The sequence below is a fragment of the Procambarus clarkii genome, chromosome 27 (genome assembly GCF_040958095.1).
Source record: "Procambarus clarkii isolate CNS0578487 chromosome 27, FALCON_Pclarkii_2.0, whole genome shotgun sequence".
NCBI classification, from domain to species: domain Eukaryota; kingdom Metazoa; phylum Arthropoda; class Malacostraca; order Decapoda; family Cambaridae; genus Procambarus; species Procambarus clarkii.
Window position 1 is genome coordinate 25,450,546 of NC_091176.1, and position 11,698 is coordinate 25,462,243.

General features: G+C 48.6%; 2 protein-coding genes across 4 annotated transcripts in view; one reads left to right on the forward strand and one right to left on the reverse strand.

Annotated features, from left to right (window-relative positions):
* Window positions 1-11,698, forward strand: part of Mip (Myoinhibiting peptide precursor) — a 139,295-nt gene that overhangs the window by 21,953 nt on the left and 105,644 nt on the right. The gene's annotated exons all lie outside the window — the stretch shown is intronic.
* The window catches only part of LOC138369208 (proteoglycan 4-like), an 18,936-nt gene continuing 15,968 nt past the window's right edge, over window positions 8,731-11,698 (reverse strand). The window contains exon 2 of the mRNA XM_069332149.1: window positions 8,731-9,343. Coding sequence (XP_069188250.1) covers window positions 8,731-9,343 — 613 coding nt within the window. The remainder of the gene's footprint in view (window positions 9,344-11,698) is intronic.

The following is an 11,698-nucleotide window of genomic DNA, read 5'->3' on the forward strand; positions in this document are numbered from 1 at the left end:
AGGGGATGATTGATGATCGGTGATGAGGCGGCTGTCAAATGAGGTTCGCTACTCCTGTTACATGCTGAGGCTTTCTCTGGTGGTGGAGAACTAATAGTGTTCAGAAAAGGATGGGCTGGTGATGAAGAAGATATATATATATATATATATATATATATATATATATATATATATATATATATATATATATATATATATATATACCCCCTGGCCGTCTCCTTTCCTTCGCTTCTGTGTCTATCAATATTCACAGGACCTATTGCTCAAGCGTGCCCTTACAGGACCTACCGCTCTAGCGTGCCCTTACAGGACCTACCGCTCTAGCGTGCCCTTACAGGACCTACCGCTCTAGTACATCTGTACAGGACCTAACGCTCTGACGCATTTCCAGTATTACAAATCCCCGCCGTCCTCTGACGCTTAATGCGATTTGCAACGACGCTAATGTCTTTTAGGCTCTCAAAATTGTCTATCATAAACCCATCATGATGGTTCCCGACGTGCGAGGCGGAGGGCACCCCTGTCCTCAGCCCTGGCCGGACCCAAAGACGATATTCATCAGTTTGAAAGTACTGTGTATTCTAAACCTTTTTTCTCACAGATCAATATGATCTGTAAATGGAAACCCACCAAACACACACCGAAACTACGACGTTGGTACAACGTTCGAGCAAGTTTTAACACCACCTAACCAGTTATAACAACTAATATAGCAAGTTGTAACAACGTTCTAATACGTCATAAACACGTTAAGCCAAGATGTAACAACTTTATTACAAGTTGTAACAAGCGGAAAATAGAGACAGTTTCGGTTTGTGTTTCCAGGGAATGTCTTTCTGTCTGTCTGTTCGAGGTATGAGGACAGAGCCTTTGGGCTAACCTCGAAAAAAAACTTTGCCTCGATTGTTGTGGGGTACGTGCCCAACACGGTCGGGTTGGTGTTGGCACAAATGAAAACACTGGGATCCCTCGAGACACTTCTTTGAATATCATATTAACTCAATTAGTTCTTCTGTCAGTTTTTTTACTATAATACAAAACCTTAATCACTTATGTCTGGAAATGTTCAAAAACTTATATGATACTTCGTCTGTAATAGCCTGACTTAGGTGTTCATGAGGGGCAGGAGTTGTTCATGAGGGGGATGTTCATGAGGGAGATGTTCATGAGGGGGATGTTCATGAGGGGGGGTTCATGAGGGAGGTTGTTCATGAGGGGGGGGGGTTCATGAGGGGGGTTCATGAGGGAGGGGTTCATGAGGGAGGTTGTTCATGAGGGGGGGTTCATGAGGGGGGGGGTTCAGGAGGGAGGGGTTCATGAGGGAGGTTGTTCATGAGGGGGGGTTCATGAGGGAGGTGTTCATGAGGTCATCAAAACTGGGTCTACTACCACAATACTCCTCCATCCCTGTACCCACACTTGTGTCAGACCTCAGTGTGCACAGAGCGCATGAGGCAACTGTCCATGTGGCCCCGTCACCCGTCACCCGTCACCCGTCACCCAACTCTCTGGCTGCCTTTGCAGGAGGTTGCTGCTATCGCTGCCACCTCCCAAACAGACAAACCGAGAGAAACAGAGACAGACAGACAGAGAAAGAGACAGACAGCTACACCAGCCCACAGTGTAGGTAGGTAGATTGTAATTGAATATTTTATTTATAGATTTCTTGAAGGGGTACCCGGCGGTGCCCGGGACAGTCTGTCTCTCCTCCCATCTCCCTCCCTCCCCTTCCCTTTCATCTCCCGCATCTCCATCTTCACCCCCCCTCCTCTTCCTCGTCTGACCTCCAACCTCCCACACACACACACACACACACACACACACATATATATATATATATATATATATATATATATATATATATATATATATATATATATATATTATCATATCAAAGTCCCCCAGAGTCGAATTACTGACCCTCCACAGGATGCAACCCCACAAAAGGTTGACTAACACCTGGGTACCTAGTTACTGCTGTGTGAACAGGTGCATTAGATGATAGGAAACGCGCCCAACCATTTTCATCTCGCCCTGCACACGACCCCGGAATGTTTGAATACAAGGCGAGTGTTATTGCTCCCCGTCCTCAAGTGGTGGGCAGGTTTAACATGTGGGAACTCAACAGGTGGGAATGCAACAGGGGGTGACGCAACAGGTGGGAATGCAACAGGGGGTGACGCAACAGGTGGTGTCGCAACAGTCAGGTAGCCCAACAGATGGCATCTAATAACATGTCGACTCTAGTTACTGTTGCTAACCGTGATGTCACCAAGCCTCAGCAAAGTATCGAATTTTCACGTCCATTTCAAAATGTGTTTATTGCATAAAGAGTCTATTTTTCTCCGTGTGTGGCGATGTGTACGGTGTTGGGAGCCGTCCTCTCTACCCCCACCTCTCTCCCCTTCAGTCATCCTTGGGGACCTCTCACCGTGATCCCCTTTCCCTCCCCCTTCCTCCTCCTCCTTCTCCACCTCTTCCTTGTCCTCTTCCTTCTCCTGCTCCTCCTCCTCCTCGTCTTCCTCCTCCTCCTCCTCCACAGATCACATGGAGAAACATCCTGACTAATGTTTATTTCGGTTCAACAGCTGATTTTCAGTGTCTTTTTTAATACTTTACATTGTGGCTTATTTCTGGCGTTATTTCTGAAAATTATTTTTATTATTTCTTATAAATTATTTTTATTATTTTATAAAATATATTTATTTATTATTTCTGAAAATTAGGCGTACAGGAATATGTGTATGTTTCCATTGCAGTGTGTGATTCATTCGTTGCTCCTAATCTACATCTATCATTTAAAAATTCTATATCAGCCTGTAAGTCTGTCTGTATATGCCGGAGGTTGGAGGCCAGACAGACAGTTTAATGAGGGTAGCCTCAGTACAATTTTAATAAAATCCCCATTACTCATTTACACGATTAATGGTGATTTTATCGGGCGTGACATAAAGGGGGGTCGGGATCTTCCTTGGGTCCCCCTCCACAAGAATGGGCATGTGAAATATTGTGTCTTAAGTCCACAGATTTCATCATTTTTTCAACCAATAGTTCATTACATTTTAGCATCACCTAGTTAGCTTCTTTTTGACACACTGTACTCCACTTCATATAGTCTAGGGTAGCTGCACTAATGCAGATGTACCTAATATGTTAATAAAAAAAAAAAAAAAGTTCAGTTACTTTTTTTTTTTTTTTATTAACATATTAGGTACATCTGCATTAGTGCAGCTACCCTAGACTATATGAAGTGGAGTACAGTGTGTCAAAAAAACCTAACTAGGTGATGCTAAAAAATTCCCATCACACAGGATGGTTAGTCATACAAAGGCATGTGATAAGCGGTCTGCATAGTAACTGAATTGGTTGAAATAATGATGAAGTCTATGGACTTAAGACTGAGGATTTCACAAGCCCATTCTCCACTTCATACAGTCTAAGGCGTCTGCACGAATACAGATGTTCCTAAAATGTGTTAACAAAAGTGAATTCAGACACAGACTGAATTGACTGGAGGGAAGGAGACTGTTAGGAAAAGAGGGAGGGAGGGAAGAATTGATATGATGGACGAAGACAGAGAGACATACAGACACCCACGGGGAGAGAGACATACAGACAGAGACCTGGGTACCGCCGGGTAACCCCAACTAGTCACACCATATAGTAACCACAACAACATAATGACTGCTCAAGACCACCGGAATAAGTGCTACACTTGAGAACCCGGTCGGGTTCCTCCCAGCCTGCCTACGGTTCGAGTCCTTCCGTACGCTGATATAGAGACCCTTAACTATTGGGCTTTTTTTTTTTTGAGTGCTCACCATGGGTCGGGATTGTCTGCTTATTCTCCGCGTCTTCTCCATCCTCACTACTAAATACTCCTATCACAGTTGCAACAGAGCATCAATAACAAAGACAGAAGAAATAATAATAATAATAATAATAATAATAATAATAATAATAATAATAATAATAATAATAATAATAATATTTCCTTGAATAATTATGAAATGAATAATCTGATGTAAGCTCTACAAGTGTTTTTAACGAAATTTGTGATTTAACTAATGTATTTTTCTCTTCTACAGGTGAGTGTTGGACTCTTGCGTCTTGCTTCAGGCCTGAGTACACGTGAGTACTAAAATCTTTTCTCAGGAGCCGTCGAGGCCCAGCTGAGTACCAGCACCTGTACCCAGCAGACCCGACGTCTCGACCACACTTGAAGGAGAGGGAGAGTTGACGTGACAACTGGCGGTGGAATATCACCAACACTTCCTCCAACCCGAGCTACGCTGACTTACACAAGTGTTAATGTTATTATATGGCTTATATGTCGTGTACCCGACGGCCCTTTATATTGGTGATGCAGGAAATGTCCTCGGGTCGTGGGTTCGAAACCCCGCCTGACATTAGAATTTTCTCCCACTCTCTCATTCAAGTTTTATGAAACATCATCCCCGAAGCTCTTGTTAATGATGTTTAACACAGCCGTAGAAACACGGCCAGTAAGTCGTCTTTTGATTAAGAGTTAGAAATGAGCAGAGGGGCTGAAGGCGGAGTGGTCAAGGTGACGGGTTCCTCGCCCCGTCCTCAAGTCCTTGTCAGTCAGTCCAGCATGTTTAGATATGATAAAACCACTTTACACACGACTCACAGCACATTACGTTCAAATAATAAAATTATCATCCCACACTTCCGTGGAAATAAACATTCCAAACACTTTCCTTTTAAGCCTACTCATAGGCCAGACGATGGAGGTTCGGCCTCACACGCGTGGGGTTCGCGGTTCGAGACCCATACAGCCCAGGTGACTCGTATGTTCGAACCTTTACCCAACACTTCGCCCACTCCCCATGTCCACAGGAAATGCGTCACCCCCCCCCCTCATCCCCCACAATACAAACACAAATAATCGCCAACAGAACTGCGGCACATAACATAACCTGTCCTAGGTCTAGCTTTACATAAACCAATGATGTACAGTTTTCTTAACTGTTTCGAATATGTAGCTTTTATTGTACAACTTCAGGAACATTCTGAAGAAACATTTCTGGACAATCACAGAGTGGACGAGCGTAGCCTGATTTTTTTTGTTTAACTGTTGACACTTTTCAGCTGTTATTAGGTGGGGCCCAAGAGCTAGATCTCATCTACTAATTCATCTACCTTCCCAACATTAATTTCCTCCCCTCACCCTTCCTCCTCCTTCTATGCCAGCCCCTCCGTCCCTCCACTGTGCTTCTTGACTGTAATAACCCTGTGACTCTAAGGAACAAAGACATTCGCTACCGGGACCATTATATTCCTTAGCGAGAGGAGGCTGCATCTTTCTTGTCTGCACAAAGCGATTATATCGGAGGTTGGTTGTCTCTAATAACACAGAGTGAGGCAGCTGGCCTGTGGATGTGGCCTTGGTTGGTGCTCAAGGAATTCAATGGCTCTTGACTTTCTCTTAATGTTCTTGCACTCAACACGTGAGCCTTAACGCAGTGAGCGTATCCTTACGCTCCATTAAGCGTGTCCTTACGCTCCATTAAGTGTGTTCTTACGCTCCATTTAATACACCATTAAACTCAATCAATATCACATTACAATCAACAACAAATGAATCAGAATTAAAATTTCAACGCTGCATCATTTGACGCGCTCAGAGGGCTCCTACGGGGTGACGTGACTATGAATGCAGAGCGTGACGGGTACTGGGCGAGCAGTGAGCGCCTGGTGAGTCTTGGGGTGTGGGAGCCCGCGCCAGCAGGACCTTGAGTGTACCTCTACCACTCGCTAAGGGAGACTCCGGCCAGCACCTTGAAGACGATGCCTAGAGCTTGTGCAGGTCAGGGCCACGCTAGTGAGAACTGGTTGAGGTAAAGGAGGTGGGACGGTCAAAGCCGTGGTACAGGTTATGGAGGCGAGAAGGTCAATGTCCTGGCAGAGGTTATGGGGTGGTGAAGGACACAGTGGAGAACACTAGGTACTGAGAGTAACTGTGATCATCTGGCACGTGTGCTCTTGAGGGCACGTGTGCTCTTGAGGGCACGTGTGCTCTTGAGGGCGCGTGTGCTCTTGAGGGCACGATCTGTCCAGCACCCGGCCACTTCCTGGCCAAGGACTATGCTCCTTACCAGTGTTTGTTGTTTCAGGATGTACAGGTTCTTTTAGTGCATGCACGATGTTCAGGTGTCGTATTCCAGACACCACCTTCATGCTGAATGTTTGTATGTGTGTCGTTACCAGTGATGGTGGTTACACGGGTACAGTTATACTACTGGTATTCAGACGTTACCAGTGATGGTGGTTACACGGGTACAGTTATACTACTCGTGTTCTGTCGTTACCAGTGATGGTGGTTACAGGGGTACAGTTATACTACTGGTGTTCAGACGTTACCAGTGATGGTGGTTACAGGGGTACAGTTATACTACTGGTGTTCAGACGTTACCAGTGATGGTGGTTACAGGGGTACAGTTATACTACTGGTATTCAGACGTTACCAGTGATGGTGGTTACAGGGGTACAGTTATACTACTGGTATTCTGTCGTTACCAGACAGGCGGTGAAGCTGAGCGTTACCATCGTCACCACCTAAGAAGCCACCACTTCCCTCACGACGAATTGCCTTCTACAGTTTGTTTAATGTCTGGTCAAATGTCTATCCTCCGTGATTCTAGTATTGGCACTGCGGCACTGCCTGCCTGCCTGCCTGCCTCCCTACCTGCCTGCCTCCCTACCTGCCTGCCTGTCTGCCTCCCTACCTGCCTGCCTGCCTGCCTGCCTGCCTCCCTACCTGCCTGCCTGCCTCCCTACCTGCCTGCCTGCCTGCCTCCCTATCTGCCTGCCTGCCTCCCTACCTGCCTGCCTGCCTGCCTGCCTCCCTACCTGCCTACCTGTCTGCCTGTCTGCCTGGCAGGTGAGTGAGTAAACTCAGGTGAGTGTCCCGTTGACTGCTTGACTGACATGTTGCAAATGGTTCCGCTCCCTGACCATTCAGCCAATGTCATGACTGCAGGACCCATTAATCAGCACATCAGCGAGTGTTCAACTGAACTTTGAACAGCGGACGGTAGGTAGCGACTGTTTACCTGGTGGGGGAGGGGGGTGGGGGGCTGGAGTGGTGAGGGGGGTGTGGTGGTAAGGTTGTTAGTGTGGTTGAGGAAGGTCGGTGAAAGACTCAGTCATGCGTTGCTATTACTCATGAATCCCTTTCCCAACTGAATATGTAATGGAGGAGTGAAGGCTTCCAGCTGAACCTATAATGACGGAACTGAATACGTCGGGGTTACGTTTTTCGAGTAATTCATGATGACGTAATTTGATATTATCTAATCACCAGAGATCTGTTGATGTCGGAAGTGATAACGTATGATGTCGGAAGTGATGACTTGTACCGTATCACAATGATGTCATTGTTATTTATATTTTCCGAGATGGTACCCGGCGGTGCCCGGGGACAGTCTGTCTCTCCACTCCTCCCACCATTTCATTACCCCTCCCATCTCCCCACCCCCCTCCCTCCTCTTTCCTGTCTGGCCTCCATCCGTCGAGTTTCTGCTGGAACGGCATTTCTGGTGATGATGGATGTAAAAGTGGCGCTCAGCCCCCACACATCTGCCACTTGAGTGGCCCTCAACAGGCGGAGAAATCTGCGCGACAGACTCCTCCGGCAGCTGTCAGCACACTGGAGTCGGGGCTGAGGCTGTCATGGTATTTGTTGACGGGGTGGAGAGCGCGCGTAGCGGGGGTTCGATACTCCACAGAAGGCTCAGGAACCTGTTCATCAGTTAATTGGTAGTTGAGAGGCAGGACTAACGATGCAACTAGGTGCAGTGTCAACCACGCAGGTGAAACTAGGGTTAGTATTTAGTGAGTTCTTAATAAGACCCTCCGCTTTCTTCCCCCCTTGTCTTAACGAGCATCTTACCAAACTAGCAGTACAGTCAATGGTGCTGCGTACCACCATAACTACCACCATAACTACCACTACTTACGCCACCACCATATATATCGACTACTACCACTACTATCACCATCACTTCCGCCACCTGTATATACACTACCACAACCATCACTATCAAACTCACTACGACCATTACCACAACCACTATCATCTAGGCGGCCACTACCACAACCACCACCATCTAGGCGGCCACTACCACAACCACCACCATCTAGGAGACTACAACCACAACCACCACCATCTAGGCGACCACTACCACAACCACCACCATCTAGGCGACCACAACCACAACCATCTAGGCGATCACAACCACAACCACCACCATCTAGGCGACCACTACCACAACCACCACCATCTAGGCGACCACAACCACAACCACCACCATCTAGGCGACCACAACCACAACCACCACCATCTAGGCGACCACTACCACTACCACAACCACAACCACCACCATCTAGGCGACCACTACCACAACCACCACCATCTAGGCGACCACTACCACAACCACCACCATCTAGGCGACCACTACCACAACCACCACCATCTAGGCGACCACTACCACAACCACCACCATCTAGGCGACCACTACCACAACCACCACCATCTAGGCGACCACTACCACAACCACCACCATCTAGGCGACCACTACCACAACCACCACCATGATCTCACTGAACGAAGTCCCGAACAGATCATGGGGAAAAATGCCCAACCGTTCCACGAACCAAACTATCAACCACGCCAGGAACCACTCAACCAGCCACCACCATCATTCAACATCCCAGACCTCGACGACACTGGAGGCTGAGACTGCACACTCTGCACCCTCGGGGGGGGGGGGTGTCTGGAGGCGCAGCTCTGAGTGTGTCTGGAGGGGCAGCTCTGAGTGTGTCTGGAGAAGCAGCTCTGAGTGTGTCTGGAGAAGCAGCTCTGAATGTGTCTGGAGAGGCAGCTCTGAGTGTGTCTGGAGGCGCAGCTCTGAGTGTGTCTAGAGGAGCAGCTCTGAGTGTGTCTGGAGGAGCAACTCTGAGTGTGTCTGGAGGAGCAGCTCTGAGTGTGTCTGGAGGAGCAGCTCTGAGTGTGTCTGGAGGAGCAGCTCTGAGTGTGTCTGGAGGAGCAGCTCTGAGTGTGTCTGGAGGAGCAGCTCTGAGTGTGTCTGGAGGAGCAGCTCTGAGTGTGTCTGGAGGAGCAGCTCTGAGTGTGTCTGGAGGAGCAGCTCTGAGTGTGTCTGGAGGAGCAGCTCTGAGTGTGTCTGGAGGAGCAGCTCTGAGTGTGTCTGGAGGAGCAGCTCTGAGTGTGTCTGGAGGAGCAGCTCTGAGTGTGTCTGGAGGAGCAGCTCTGAGTGTGTCTGGAGGAGCAGCTCTGAGTGTGTCTGGAGGAGCAGCTCTGAGTGCCACAAACTCAAACACCGAGTCTGTCTAACTCGCCAGACTTCCGCCAGGTGGAAGCACGAGGTAGGAGGAGGAACATTTGTTTCGTCCGAGGGAAGACTACCACATGTCACTCCAGACGTACGACAAGAGGACGACTCCAGACGCACGACAAGAGGACGACTCCAGACGCACGACAAGAGGACGACTCCAGACGCACGACAAGAGGACGACTCCAGACGCACGACAAGAGGACGACTCCAGACGCACGACAAGAGGACGACTCCAGACGTACGACAAGAGGACGACTCCAGACGTACGACAAGAGGACGACTCCAGACGTACGACAAGAGGACGACTCCAGACGCACGACAAGAGGACGACTCCAGACGTACGACAAGAGGACGACTCCAGACGTACGACAAGAGGACGACTCCAGACGCACGACAAGAGGACGACTCCAGACGTACGACAACGACAATCTCCTCACACACTGGAGATGAACAAATGCCATTGAAACCAACGCCATATAATAATTATTATTCTATACAAATGGATCAAAACCTACTCCATAACATTATGAATTACTCGTCTTAAGAGCGCACTGCGGCAGCCAGAGACCCAGAACACTCTTGAAGGGGTAACCTGGACCAGCCGTGTTGTTGTGGTGAGCGACGTGCATCATGTTGTTTATCCTTGACTGTCGCTGCAGCACATACACACACACACACACACACACACACACACACACACACACACACACACACACACACACACACACACACACACACACAGCTCCTGCAGCCGCTCCTAAATACGAAACAATTATTTGCTCTGCGTGTTACGTCGGTCTAATTACCTTAGGGTAATGTTGATCTAACAGCTGGAGGAAGGTGCAAATAACAGCTGGAGGAAGGTGCCCATAACAGCTGGAGGAAGGTCCACATTAACAGCTGGAGGAAGGTGCCCATAACAGCTGGAGGAAGGTGCCCATAACAGCTGGAGGAAGGTCCACATTAACAGCTGGAGGAAGGTCCACATAACAGCTGGAGGAAGGTGCCCATAACAGCTGGAGGAAGGTCCCCATAACAGCTGGAGGAAGGTGCCCATAACAGCTGGAGGAAGGTCCCCATAACAGCTGGAGGAAGGTGCCCATAACAGCTGGAGGAAGGTCCACATTAACAGCTGGAGGAAGGTGCCCATAACAGCTGGAGGAAGGTCCCCATAACAGCTGGAGGAAGGTCCACATTAACAGCTGGAGGAAGGTCCACATAACAGCTGGAGGAAGGTCCACATTAACAGCTGGAGGAAGGTGCCCATAACAGCTGGAGGAAGGTCCCCATAACAGCTGGAGGAAGGTCCACATTAACAGCTGGAGGAAGGTGCCCATAACAGCTGGAGGAAGGTGCCCATAACAGCTGGAGGAAGGTCCACATAACAGCTGGAGGAAGGTCCACATTAACAGCTGGAGGAAGGTGCCCATAACAGCTGGAGGAAGGTCCACATTAACAGCAAGAGGAAGGTGTCCATAACAGCTGGAGGAAGGTGCCCATAACAGCTGGAGGAAGGTGCCCATAACAGCTGGAGGAAGGTCCACATTAACAGCTACAGGAAGGTGCACATAACAGCTGGAGGAAGGTCCCCATAACAGCTACAGGAAGGTGCACATAACAGCTGGAGGAAGGTCCCCATAACAGCTACAGGAAGGTGCCCATAACAGCTGGAGGAAGGTGCCCATAACAGCTGGAGGAAGGTCCACATTAACAGCTGAAGGAAGGTGCCCATAACAGCTGGAGGAAGGTGCCCATAACAGCTGGAGGAAGGTGCCCATAACAGCTGGAGGAAGGTGCCCATAACAGCTGGAGGAAGGTGCACATAATGTCATCTACGCCCAACGACTCTGAAGAATCTCATAAAGATACACTTTTGTACAGCGCGTCAAGACCTTATGAGTGTGGAGTGAGATGGTGTTTGGTTCATCACGTCATTGACTGCTTCAGGCGGCCTGAGATCACTGCTAGGAGCGTCTCGTGGGTTAATGTCTTCCGGGTTAATGGTTCCTTCCACCAGTTATTTGTTGTGTGGTGTGGTGGTGTGGTGTGGTTGTGTACTCAGTTAATTGTGCTTGTGGGAGTTGATCTTCGGCTCTTTGGTCCCGTCAATCAACTGGCGTACAGGTTCCTACTGGGCTCTATCATATCTACATTTTAAACTGTGTATGGAGTCAGCCTCCACCACATTACTGCCTAGTGCGTTCCATTTGTTAACTACTCTGTGTGGTGTAGTGATGAAGTGTGATGGTGGTGTTGTACTGGTGTGGTACGTTGTGTTGGTGTGATAGTGTTGTGTGGTGATGTAGTGGTGGTGTACT